The sequence below is a fragment of the Giraffa tippelskirchi genome, chromosome 14 (assembly GCF_054371585.1).
Source record: "Giraffa tippelskirchi isolate mGirTip1 chromosome 14, T2T-mGirTip1v1.2.pri, whole genome shotgun sequence".
NCBI classification, from domain to species: domain Eukaryota; kingdom Metazoa; phylum Chordata; class Mammalia; order Artiodactyla; family Giraffidae; genus Giraffa; species Giraffa tippelskirchi.
In genome coordinates this window covers 7,881,672-7,895,151 of record NC_137288.1, presented here as the reverse complement: position 1 = coordinate 7,895,151, position 13,480 = coordinate 7,881,672, and the positions used below count along the sequence as shown (strand labels likewise).

Genomic DNA, 13,480 nt, shown 5'->3' with positions numbered 1-13,480 from the left:
AAGCTAAGCATTCACAAACGCAAAAGATAGGAAACGGAACACGAGAGACTCCTTCCAAGTGGTGTATCTGAGAAGGGGTTCATATGGAAAGAGACGAACAATGCACAGCACTCAGATTCCAAGAAACACCACCACCACCCTTGACCCTTCCCCTATGACCAACTCCGACGTGAAGCCTTTCTCTCCCTCTAACCTATCCCTAAAACATAACCCTCATCTAATCATATACATGTGGAATTCCTAGCATCCATCCATCCACACACGAGAGAGAAAGAGGAAGACACAGAGGGAATTGAGAAAGGAAAAGAGAGGGACACAGCCAGAGAGAGACACGGAACCAAAGAGAGGAAAGGAGTCGATGGTCCAGACATTTCCTCAATCTGTCTCGAAGGTAGAAGCAAAGACAGCGCCCATCCACCCCAGAAGGGGAAAAAGGAGGGAAGGTTTGCAGAGGAAAAGACAAGAACGCAGGGAGCCATTAGAAGCTCAGCCACCCGCAGAAGCCGAGCTGGGACACTTGAACAGAATCTCAATGGAAACAGAGGACCAGAAAGTTGGCTACTCTTTTCTACAAGAGAGGGAGACCTTCGAGTTTTCCTTTCGGTCCTCCAACTTGGATGCGGGGTCTCAAAACAGTCAGGAGGGGGAGTGCGTTTTCCTGGGTACCACGCCACATCCAGGCCTCGTTCTGCCCCATTCTGTGCTATGTCAGCCCTGGATGGAATCTTTCTTTCAGAAGTCTCAGCGCACGAGCTCCATGTGATATCGGCCCCAGGTGGAAAGGCATGGAGCTGCTCGTAGGCCGACAGACCTAGGAAGCAGATGGGAGAATGACCCCACTCTGCAGATGGAGAGACTGGGGAAACCCTGAGGGGCATATGCTTGTCCAGGGCCACACCACTTATGAGAAGAAGGAGCCTGGTCTGAGAGCAGCAGGGCCCTCGGAGCTCAGGCCCTGGCTGCACCCAGGCCTCCCCACGGCTGTGGGCTGGGCTGTGTGGGTGTCTCTGTGCCTGCACATGGCCTAAGGGGGGTGGTCGAGCAGTCAGAAACCCAGAGATTCCCTTGGGAAGTTTTGGGGAAGGGACCTCAGCACGAACCCCAGGCGATGATGTCACCTGCCGGCAACAGAACCCAACAGAACCCGCAACCCGGGTATCCAGGCCTCCAGAGCGGAGAGGAGGCCCCAGCCAGATCACTTGCTGCCAGGATGTTCTGCTGTTTGCCCATGCCCAGAGGCCGGGGCCTCAGGAGAGCTCACAGGCAGTGTGCGTGGGCACCCTGTCGACGTTGGCTCAGGACACCCCCGAGAGGCCTCTGGCCGTTTGCCCGGAGAAACAGAAAGGTAACACGGGGAGCCCCAGGCCGGGCCAGGCCACCTCGCCCATGCCACCCGGAAACACCGGGTCCTTTGCCTGTGTGTGTGGATGCGGGTTTCTCGGGGTGTGTCTCCCTCAAGGAAGCCCAGGCGGATGTGGGGTCAGAAGCCTGCGGACAAGTTGTGTCCACACCCCAAGGGAGAGCAGGCTGGGCCCGATGGGGAGTGTGCGGGCAGCGGCGGCCGCCCAGGCTGACCTCACACCCACAGGTGGGTCTCTTTCCTCCCGGGTGGGGATCTGAACAGACACACGTCTCTGACCCTTCTGGGAAGAGAAGTTCGAGCAGGCAGAAGCAGCGGTTCCACTGGCCAGGCCCAGCTTGGAAAACTCCCAGCATGGCTGGCTGACGGTCACTGTCGTTGCAGAGCTTCCCACGTGATGAGGCCGAGGACGGGGACACCCCATCCACCTCCCGGAGGGAGGGGTCGGAGCACCACCCCCCCGCCCGTGAGGCCCAGTGCAGGCTCCAGGTGAGCGTGCCCACGGAGGCATCAGGCCCACCGGGGGAGAAGAGGAGGCGGGGAAGGCCTGCTGCAGAGACACCGCCCAGGATACACCCGCCGGCCCAGTCTGAGGCTGCCACGGAGCTCAGCACACCCGGCTCCGACCCAGAGTCCCGAGAACCCCGGCCTCTGAGGCAGCAGGAGGACCTGGAGCCCAGCACGCCAGAGCACAGAGGTAAGGACGCTGGGGCTGCTGCACGGGAGTGTGTGGGGACGGGGTGCTGAGCTACACAGGGACGAGTCCCCGAAAGCTGCTGCTGGGCCTGCAGCAAGCGCTGGCCTCACACCCCCCGCCCCCCGTCTCGCACACTTCAGTCCCAAAAGACATCCGACGCTGGGTATTCTTTGGGAATCTCTTGGAAGCTTTCTGTCCCGGGATACGCACATGCCAAGGCTGGCCTGTGGGCAAACTTTGCTTCTCCCCCAGCTCTAGCACTGACCTCCAACTGGAACCAGGCTCCACTTCCCAGACCTGTCCCTACAGAGGTGGTGGCTCCAGGTGCAGGACCCAGGGATCCACCGAGGGCAGATGGAGAACCGAGACTTGCCCTCGCAGAGACACCAGGCCAGCTGGGTACTGGCCAGCACACCGGGCAGATCGGATCTCCGTGCCTGCAGGACCCCCAGCCCCAGGCACTGATGTCCCACCCCCTCAGCCAGAACCTCCACCTCCACGTGCACCTGTACCTGCTCGGGCTCTGGCAGGAGAACCCGAGGCAGAGGAGGAGTCACCGCCTCGGCAGGGAGAGCCTGCCCTGGCTCCCGCGCAACACCCAGACGCCCACGATGACTCACCCACCCCTGCAGGGAGAACGAGCCCCCGCTCTGGACAGACACCCAGAGCCCTTGCCGGAAACACCACGTCCAGGGGAGCGGTCGGCTCTGCAGCCTCCATCCCTGTCTGCTCACCGTGGACGCCGGCAACTCGGTCTGCCCCCAGGGGACATGGAGTTCCTTTCCCCTGAACTGCTTTGCATTTGGTTTGTTTCCACCTTTCTGGTGATGTTTTCTTTTTTGTATGGTTTCCTGTATTTTTGTTGGTTAAGTTGGGATTCGTAAACTTTTTCATCATTGTTGCAATTTGGGAACACTGTTGTGTAACTCTGGTGATCCTGTGTTACCATCACCACTTGGTAGTTTCAGACCCGTTTGATCTTTATGCCCCACCCCCCAACAAAGCCTGGATTCAAGGCAAGCACGCCCTGTTCATCCCTTCCCCCGATCCTGAACACAATTTCATCTTTTCTTTGTGCATTCCTTCCTATATTCTTGGTGTCCCCAATCAATGACTCTCCGTGAAATGACTGAAGCAGTGTTTTTCGGACTCTCCACCTACTGTAAGACTCCATTGGAGAGTTCTCATTTTTATGTCATTTGAACTAGCCTTTGATATCTGAAAGGACGGTGTATGTCCTTTCAAGATACCATGTGCCAAACGAAGCCCTTTTGGCCACTGCCATCATTATCCAGGCAGGCATTGCTGTTTGAAGGGTGACATCTCAGCCAGAAGGCAGAGGCTGAGCTCGTCTTGTTGCACCAGCTCCCAAAAGAAGCCAAGAAAGGGAGCTGGAACAACAAACCACCCCAACGCCCAGGAAAGCGTTCTTCATGACAGAAGGCTAGAAAATGACCCAACATCCTTGTGGCCCAGAACCCCTCTAGAAAATCACTGTTCCATAAAAAAGAGAAACACATGGGAAGTTCCAAGGAGAGGCAATGCCCATGGCCAGTGTACTTTAGAGACGGCCTGAGCGCTCCGGGGAAGACACGCACCGACGGAACCCCTTGGGAAACAGCAGGGATTCTCCTCACCGTCGTAAGGGTTTCCTCTGGGGACAACCTGCCCTGGGCACCACATGAGGGAGCAGACCGGCTTCTCTTCCTCTGCCCCCACACCATTCACTCATGAAGGCAGCTCAGGTGTTCTCATGCCCTGCCTGCCTGCCTGCCTGGCTCATCCGTGAGCTGTGACCACCTCCAGGGCAGGACTCCACCTTCTCCTCTCTGTGTACCGTGCATCTGCACACAGTGGGCTTTCAGAACCTTAGACTTGAGCCATTCCCACTCAAGCCAGAACCCTCCCCAGGAAGGAAAACAGCTGTGGAGTCATTTTGGCCCCAGCACTGGTTCCGAAACCCTGGCGGCTCCTACAGCCTCTACGGCGTGAAGAGGGAGGTCCCTTTTGACAGAGCTTTCCGGCTCTCAGATCTAAGCTGTTGTTTCACTGTCAGCTGTGTCTCTTCCGTTGCAGCCAGGTGGGCCACGCTGCTCCAAAGGAGCTCACAAGCTGAGTTTCAAGGGAGGACAGGGATGGCTACAACGTGCTGCAAACTGAGTGAGGGTCCCCACAATCCTCAGCAAAGGTCTGTGGTGTGCAAGTGGGGAGTAGAGGGCCCCCAAGTTCCAAAGGAAGGGAGGTACTCGGGAGCTAAAGCCCTTGGCTGCTGTGGTAGCAGCTGCAGATGGCAGCTCGTCCACAGTGCACTTCAAATGAGGTCATATGAGCGGGACTCTGGAAATGGCTCCGAAATCGAGAGAAAGGGGTCAGGGTATGTGGGAAGCCGGCGGGGGTGGGGGGTGGATGAAGGAAGGTGTCCCTCCTCTCTCCAGTGCAATTTGGTTTGGTGAGTCTCAAAGCTACCAGATGGCACTTCCCAAGTCAGGCCCCCACAGGAATCAGGGTGGGCTGCGTGCCTCGGCCCCTGCCACAGGGACAAGCCACACCAGTGGCCTCCCTGAGCTCCAATGGCCGGATCTGGGGGTTCTGTCTGGGTGCACACCTCCTTGCTGTGGCCAAGTTCCCCCCTTCTCTGAGCACCAGCTTCATCCTCTCGAATGAGGACATCGAATGCTACCTTGGCACGTTACTCTCTTCATCCTGTGAAGACTCATTAGGCTTATCCTACAATTACTAGCTGGCCCGAAGAGATATCTCCTGAATCCAGATTAAGCTGGAGTCTCCCAGGCTCATCTGGCATGTCTTCCCTGAAGTCTGCCAAAACCCACACCATTGCATTTCCAGGGACTCCCCTTAGCCAGCTGGGCAGAAAACCCAGCATGCTTCAAACAAGCTGACAGACAAGCGGGAGAGGACTCACGGGCAGAAGGTTTCCCTCAGGTCTCGGGTGGAGCTCTGGGACCACAGCAGCAACGGGCCATCCCAGCCCCTGGGCTCAGCAGCGCCCTCATTCTCAGGCCGGCGGCTCTGCCCTGAGGGGAGCGGGAAGGTCACCAACTGCCGCAGGCGGACCTCACGCCCCTCCCACTGCTGGAGCCTGACCTCCCCCGGCCCCACCCCTTCCCCTACCCCAGCAGGACGACAGCTCGTCTTCCCCTGGCTTCCAACGTCAGGCCCGGCCCTGGGCCCCGATTGGGCACTGCCCCAGCCCGGAGCCAATCACAGTGGCCAGGGAGGTGGAACGCACCGATTGGCCAGGGCCAGGTCATGTGACCATACTCCCCAGGAAACTCAAATATTACCAAGGTTCCCTAAGAAACCAATGAACAAAATTATCCAGTAAAGGCAAACCGTACTTTTTAATGAGGCCAATGTCACAGAAAAAAAAAAAAAAACCTTCACCATGAACTGCTCAAGGAAGCTAGTAAATAAACTTTCAGAAAAGTTTAGTAGTTTTTTTTTTTTTTTTTTAATAGGGTGACGGAGAGCTATACCTTTCCCGTCTATGTGAATTTAGGTTTAAACTAGATTTCCCTTGGCTGTTATATAAGACAAAAAAACCCACATCACCCCCTTTCACTCACCCCCACCCCCCAAAAGTGTTTTAATGTATTGAATTTTTCTGTCCTCAGTTGTGTCTGATTCACGGCAACCCACGAACTCTACACAGCCAGGCTCTTCCGTCCATGGAATTCAGGGCAATTTTTTCTGTCCCAGTCAATGCCCACCCTGGGTGATCCAAAGGCAAGGGCTCAGAGGCCCCTGAGAGACTAACTCCTTTCAGCTGAGCACAGAGCTGGCTCCTCACTGGGATGCCTGTGGCCTGGGGCTCCCAGAGGGGAGAGCAGCACTCGCCCCACCGTGTGGTCACTGCTGGAAGTGCAGGCTGCTCCTCACTCCCCCTTGACAGTGTCCCTGACGGCAGAACAGTGTGAATCGAATCAAGGTGGTAATGCAAACTCCAATGCAACCAAACTCCCCACAAGGTCTCCAAAACCACTCAGGAACAGGGAATTGGAAACTGCAGGGGATGACATGAATGGAGATGGAGACTTGACACCTTAAACCGAGTTCACTTCCACTTATCCCTAGACAAACTTTCCGTGAAAACTTGTCACCAATCTAGAAGAACAATGAGCAGAAACCGGACACGTGCTTTGAGTCTTCACACACAAAACTAAAAGGCAGTCCACAAAAAAACCCAGAGAATACAGTGGACTTGGCAAAATCAAAGATATCTACTGTGGGAAAGACCTCATGACAAAAGCAATAGACAGGTCATACATCGCCAGACGAATGAGTGGAAACACAAAGCTTATCAAGGATGTGTCTCCAAACAGACAAAGAACACCAACACAACAAGCCTGTGAAAACTAGGGAAAGGTCTGAAGGGACACCAGACTGAGGAAGACACACACAGAGGATCCCGGATGATGTCCAGCACTGAGGTCCTGAAGAAACAACAGTCTAGTTGCACCCCCTCAGGCCTGTGTGACCGTGGATGAGGCCTCTGTTTCCCGGTGGCTCTGAGAGATGGACAGGGAGGAAGGGGAAGAGAAGTCACTTGCATTTCTAATACTCACAGCAAAGTCTTCCAATGAGAAGGGAATTATCACCCCCACTGACAATGCCATGCACTGAAGTGATATCCACGAGTCCATCTAACCCAGAAGGGAAGGATGCACCTGTTCTCACAAAACGGCGAGAGATGGAAGAAGGAAGATCAAGCCCACACCAATCACTGGAGAGAGAAGCTGTGCTCAGGGCTTGAAAAATTCCTATTGGTAAAATGATGTCACAGCCCCACAAGGCAATCCACAGCTTCGATGCTATTCCTCCCAAAATGCCAAAGCATTTTCGCACCGAACAAAGAATTGCAAAAGGGGTTACGGAAACAGAAAAGAGCCTAAATTGTCAATACAATCCGACGAAAAGGCCCCGATACGGACATCCAAGGTTGTGTGAAAGGAAATTAGACGACCAAACTAGGATCCTCAGGAGAGTATCGGAGAAGGCAATGGCGACCCACTCCAGTACTCTTGCCTGGAAAATGCCCTGGACGGAGGAGCCTGGTAGGCTGCAGGCCATGGGGTCGCGCAGAGTCTGACACGACTGAAGTGACTTAGCAGCAGCAGCAGCAGCGGCAGGACAGTATGCTATTGGGAATACAACAACACACACAGATCCAGATCGATGGAATAAAGTTGAGGGTCCAGAAACAAACCCCAGCATCCATCGTCAACTCATCTCTGACACAGAAGGGGAGATTATCCAAATGGGAACAAGAAAGCCTCTTCAATCAATGTCCATGGGAAACCCAGACAGCTACATCTGAAGAACGCTATTGGTTTGGATCTCAGACCACCTCAATATTGGGGAAAAACCTCACCCTAAAGACTGATGTCATGAGATAGCTAGAAAGAAGCGTAGGTCAAAGGCTCCTTAACATCAGAGTCTCCTTGCCATTTGCTGGGCGGAGGTAGAAATGGGTCTCTTCAATTAAGGGAAAGAGGTACACGAAGTACACCAATGGGTTTCCATCCAATGGAACCTCTTCACAACAGAGAAGCTAAGCATTCACAAATGCAAAAGATAGGAAACGGAACACGAGAGACTCCTTCCAAGTGGTGTATCTGAGAAGGGGTTCATATGGAAAGAGACGAAGAATGCACAGCACTCAGATTCCAAGAAACACCACCACCACCCTTGACCCTTCCCCTATGACCAACTCCGACCTGAAGCCTTTCTCTCCCTCTAACCTATCCCTAAAACATAACCCTCATCTAATCATATACATGTGGAATTCCTAGCATCCATCCATTCACACACGAGAGAGAAAGAGGAAGACACAGAGGGAATTGAGAAAGGAAAAGAGAGGGACACAGCCAGAGAGAGACACGGAACCAAAGAGAGGAAAGGAGTCGATGGTCCAGACTTTTCCTCAATCTGTCTCGAAGGTAGAAGCAATGACAGCGCCCATCCACCCCAGAAGGGGGAAAAGGACGGAAGGTTTGCAGAGGAAAAGACAAGAACGCAGGGAGCCATTAGAAGCTCAGCCACCCGCAGAAGCCGAGCTGGGACACTTGAACAGAATCTCAATGGAAACAGGACCAGAAAGTTGGCTACTCTTTTCTACAAGAGAGGGAGACCTTCGAGTCTTCCTTTCGGTCCTCCAGCTTGGATGCGGGGTCTCAAAACAGTCAGGAGGGGGAGTGCCTTTTCCTGGGTACCACGGCACATCCAGGCCTCGTTCTGCCCCATTCTGTGCTATGTCAGCCCTGGATGGAATCTTTCTTTCTGAAGTCTCAGCGCACGAGCTCCACGTGATATCGGCCCCAGGTGGAAAGGCATGGAGCTGCTCGTAGGCCGACAGACCTAGGAAGCAGATGGGAGAATGACCCCCACTCTGCAGATGGAGAGACTGGGGAAACCCTGAGGGGCATATGCTTGTCCAGGGCCACACCACTTATGAGAAGAAGGAGCCTGGTCTGAGAGCAGCAGGGCCCTCGGAGCTCAGGCCCTGGCTGCACCCAGGCCTCCCCAGGGCTGTGGGCTGGGCTGTGTGGGCGTCTCTGTGCCTGCACATGGCCTAAGGGGGGTGGTCGAGCAGTCAGAAACCCAGAGATTCCCTTGGGAAGTTTTGGGGAAGGGACCTCAGCACGAACCCCAGGCGATGATGTCACCTGCCGGCAACAGAACCCAACAGAACCCGCAACCCGGGTATCCAGGCCTCCAGAGCGGAGAGGAGCCCCCAGCCAGATCACTTGCTGCCAGGATGTTCTGCTGTTTGCCCATGCCCAGAGGCCGGGGCCTCAGGAGAGCTCACAGGCAGTGTGCGTGGGCACCCTGTCGACGTTGGCTCAGGACACCCCCGAGAGGCCTCTGGCCGTTTGCCCGGAGAAACAGAAAGGTAACACGGGGAGCCCCAGGCCGGGCCAGGCCACCTCGCCCATGCCACCCGGAAACACCGGGTCCTTTGCCTGTGTGTGTGGATGCGGGTTTCTCGGGGTGTGTCTCCCTCAAGGAAGCCCAGGCGGATGTGGGGTCAGAAGCCTGCGGACAAGTTGTGTCCACACCCCAGGGGAGAGCAGGCTGGGCCCGATGGGGAGTGTGCGGGCAGCGGCGGCCGCCCAGGCTGACCTCACACCCACAGGTGGGTCTCTTTCCTCCCGGGTGGGGATCTGAGCAGACACACGTCTCTGACCCTTCTGGGAAGAGAAGTTCGAGCAGGCAGAAGCAGCGGTTCCACTGGCCAGGCCCAGCTTGGAAAACTCCCAGCATGGCTGGCTGACGGTCACTGTCGTTGCAGAGCTTCCCACGTGATGAGGCCGAGGACGGGGACACCCCATCCACCTCCCGGAGGGAGGGGTCGGAGCACCACCCCCCCGCCCGTGAGGCCCAGTGCAGGCTCCAGGTGAGCGTGCCCACGGAGGCATCAGCCCCACCGGGGGAGAAGAGGAGGCGGGGAAGGCCTGCTGCAGAGACACCGCCTAGGATACACCCGCCGGCCCAGTCTGAGGCTGCCACGGAGCTCAGCACACCCGGCTCCGACCCAGAGTCCCGAGAACCCCGGCCTCTGAGGCAGCAGGAGGACCTGGAGCCCAGCACGCCAGAGCACAGAGGTGAGGATGCTGGGGCTGCTGCACGGGAGTGTGTGGGGACGGGGTGCTGAGCTACACAGGGACGAGTCCCCGAAAGCTGCTGCTGGGCCTGCAGCAAGCACTGGCCTCACACCCCCCGCCCCCCGTCTTGCACACTTCAGTCCCAAAAGACATCCGACGCTGGGTATTCTTTGGGAATCTCTTGGAAGCTTTCTGTCCCGGGATACGCACATGCCAAGGCTGGCCTGTGGGCAAACTTTGCTTCTCCCCCAGCTCTAGCACTGACCTCCAACTGGAACCAGGCTCCACTTCCCAGACCTGTCCCTACAGAGGTGGTGGCTCCAGGTGCAGGACCCAGGGATCCACCGAGGGCAGATGGAGAACCGAGACTTGCCCTCGCAGAGACACCAGGCCAGCTGGGTACTGGCCAGCACACTGGGCAGATCGGATCTCCGTGCCTGCAGGACCCCCAGCCCCAGGCACTGATGTCCCACCCCCTCAGCCAGAACCTCCACCTCCACGTGCACCTGTACCTGCTCGGGCTCTGGCAGGACAACCCGAGGCAGAGGAGGAGTCACCGCCTCGGCAGGGAGAGCCTGCCCTGGCTCCCGCGCAACACCCAGACGCCCACGATGACTCACCCACCCCTGCAGGGAGAACGAGCCCCCGCTCTGGACAGACACCCAGAGCCCTTGCCGGAAACACCACGTCCAGGGGAGCGGTCGGCTCTGCAGCCTCCATCCCTGTCTGCTCACCGTGGACGCCGGCAACTCGGTCTGCCCCCAGGGGACATGGAGTTCCTTTCCCCTGAACTGCTTTGCATTTGGTTTGTTTCCACCTTTCTGGTGATGTTTTCTTTTTTGTATGGTTTCCTGTATTTTTGTTGGTTAAGTTGGGATTCGTAAACTTTCTCATCATTGTTGCAATTTGGGAACACTGTTGTGTAACTCTGGTGATACTGTGTTACCATCACCACTTGGTAGTTTCAGACCCGTTTGATCTTTATGCCCCACCCCCCAACAAAGCCTGGATTCAAGGCAAGCACGCCCTGTTCATCCCTTCCCCCGATCCTGAACACAATTTCATCTTTTCTTTGTGCATTCCTTCCTATATTCTTGGTGTCCCCAATCAATGACTCTCCGTGAAATGACTGAAGCAGTGTTTTTCGGACTCTCCACCTACTGTAAGACTCCATTGGAGAGTTCTCATTTTTATGTCATTTGAACTAGCCTTTGATATCTGAAAGGACGGTGTACGTCCTTTCAAGATACCATGTGCCAAACGAAGCCCTTTTGGCCACTGCCATCATTATCTCCAGGCAGGCATTGCTGTTTCAAGGGTGACATCTCAGCCAGAAGGCAGAGGCTGAGCTCGTCTTGTTGCACCAGCTCCCAAAAGAAGCCAAGAAAGGGAGCTGGAACAACAAACCACCCCAACGCCCAGGAAAGCGTTCTTCATGACAGAAGGCTAGAAAATGACCCAACATCCTTGTGGCCCAGAACCCCTCTAGAAAATCACTGTTCCATAAAAAAGAGAAACACATGGGAAGTTCCAAGGAGAGGCAATGCCCATGGCCAGTGTACTTTAGAGACGGCCTGAGCGCTCCGGGGAAGACACGCACCGACGGAACCCCTTGGGAAACAGCAGGGATTCTCCTCACCGTCGTAAGGGTTTCCTCTGGGGACAACCTGCCCTGGGCACCACATGAGGGAGCAGACCGGCTTCTCTTCCTCTGCCCCCACACCATTCACTCATGAAGGCAGCTCAGGTGTTCTCATGCCCTGCCTGCCTGCCTGCCTGGCTCATCCGTGAGCTGTGACCACCTCCAGGGCAGGACTCCACCTTCTCCTCTCTGTGTACCGTGCATCTGCACACAGTGGGCTTTCAGAACCTTAGACTTGAGCCATTCCCACTCAAGCCAGAACCCTCCCCAGGAAGGAAAACAGCTGTGGAGTCATTTTGGCCCCAGCACTGGTTCCGAAACCCTGGCGGCTCCTACAGCCTCTACGGCGTGAAGAGGGAGGTCCCTTTTGACAGAGCTTTCCGGCTCTCAGATCTAAGCTGTTGTTTCACTGTCAGCTGTGTCTCTTCCGTTGCAGCCAGGTGGGCCACGCTGCTCCAAAGGAGCTCACAAGCTGAGTTTCAAGGGAGGACAGGGATGGCTACAACGTGCTGCAAACTGAGTGAGGGTCCCCACAATCCTCAGCAAAGGTCTGTGGTGTGCAAGTGGGGAGTAGAGGGCCCCCAAGTTCCAAAGGAAGGGAGGTACTCGGGAGCTAAAGCCCTTGGCCGCTGTGGTAGCAGCTGCAGATGGCAGCTCGTCCACAGTGCACTTCGAATGAGGTCATATGAGCGGGACTCTGGAAATGGCTCCGAAATCGAGAGAAAGGGGTCAGGGTATGTGGGAAGCCGGCGGGGGTGGGGGGTGGATGAAGGAAGGTGTCCCTCCTCTCTCCAGTGCAATTTGGTTTGGTGAGTCTCAAAGCTACCAGATGGCACTTCCCAAGTCAGGCCCCCACAGGAATCAGGGTGGGCTGCGTGCCTCGGCCCCTGCCACAGGGACAAGCCACACCAGTGGCCTCCCTGAGCTCCAATGGCCGGATCTGGGGGTTCTGTCTGGGTGCACACCTCCTTGCTGTGGCCAAGTTCCCCCCTTCTCTGAGCACCAGCTTCATCCTCTCGAATGAGGACATCGAATGCTACCTTGGCACGTTACTCTCTTCATCCTGTGAAGACTCATTAGGCTTATCCTACAATTACTAGCTGGCCCGAAGAGATATCTCCTGAATCCAGATTAAGCTGGAGTCTCCCAGGCTCATCTGGCATGTCTTCCCTGAAGTCTGCCAAAACCCACACCATTGCATTTCCAGGGACTCCCCTTAGCCAGCTGGGCAGAAAACCCAGCATGCTTCAAACAAGCTGACAGACAAGCGGGAGAGGACTCACGGGCAGAAGGTTTCCCTCAGGTCTCGGGTGGAGCTCTGGGACCACAGCAGCAACGGGCCATCCCAGCCCCTGGGCTCAGCAGCGCCCTCATTCTCAGGCCGGCGGCTCTGCCCTGAGGGGAGCGGGAAGGTCACCAACTGCCGCAGGCGGACCTCACGCCCCTCCCACTGCTGGAGCCTGACCTCCCCCGGCCCCACCCCTTCCCCTACCCCAGCAGGACGACAGCTCGTCTTCCCCTGGCTTCCAACGTCAGGCCCGGCCCTGGGCCCCGATTGGGCACTGCCCCAGCCCGGAGCCAATCACAGTGGCCAGGGAGGTGGAACGCACCGATTGGCCAGGGCCAGGTCATGTGACCATACTCCCCAGGAAACTCAAATATTACCAAGGTTCCCTAAGAAACCAATGAACAAAATTATCCAGTAAAGGCAAACCGTACTTTTTAATGAGGCCAATGTCACAGAAAAAAAAAAAAAAACCTTCACCATGAACTGCTCAAGGAAGCTAGTAAATAAACTTTCAGAAAAGTTTAGTAGTTTTTTTTTTTTTTTTAATAGGGTGACGGAGAGCTATACCTTTCCCGTCTATGTGAATTTAGGTTTAAACTAGATTTCCCTTGGCTGTTATATAAGACAAAAAAACCCACATCACCCCCTTTCACTCACCCCCACCCCCCAAAAGTGTTTTAATGTATTGAATTTTTCTGTCCTCAGTTGTGTCTGATTCACGGCAACCCACGAACTCTACACAGCCAGGCTCTTCCGTCCATGGAATTCAGGGCAATTTTTTCTGTCCCAGTCAATGCCCACCCTGGGTGATCCAAAGGCAAGGGCTCAGAGGCCCCTGAGAGACTAACTCCTTTCAGCTGAGCACAGA

General features: G+C 55.8%; 1 protein-coding gene and 1 long non-coding RNA gene across 2 annotated transcripts; one reads left to right on the top strand and one right to left on the bottom strand.

Annotated features, from left to right (window-relative positions):
* Window positions 1-2,887: 2,887 nt before the first annotated feature.
* Window positions 2,888-12,796, bottom strand: LOC145534169 (uncharacterized). The gene is made up of 2 exons (XR_014074302.1): window positions 12,608-12,796; window positions 2,888-5,092 (listed from the first exon to the last, which is right to left on the bottom strand). It is a non-coding gene; the product is annotated as an uncharacterized LOC145534169 (long non-coding RNA).
* On the top strand, window positions 8,537-12,309 carry LOC145533850 (uncharacterized). The gene is made up of 3 exons (XM_081561193.1): window positions 8,537-8,970; window positions 9,370-9,682; window positions 9,935-12,309. The coding sequence occupies exons 1-3, from the start codon at window positions 8,734-8,736 to the stop codon at window positions 10,564-10,566; spliced, it is 1,182 nt and encodes a 393-aa protein (XP_081417319.1). The 5' UTR covers window positions 8,537-8,733; the 3' UTR covers window positions 10,567-12,309.
* Window positions 12,797-13,480: the final 684 nt, after the last annotated feature.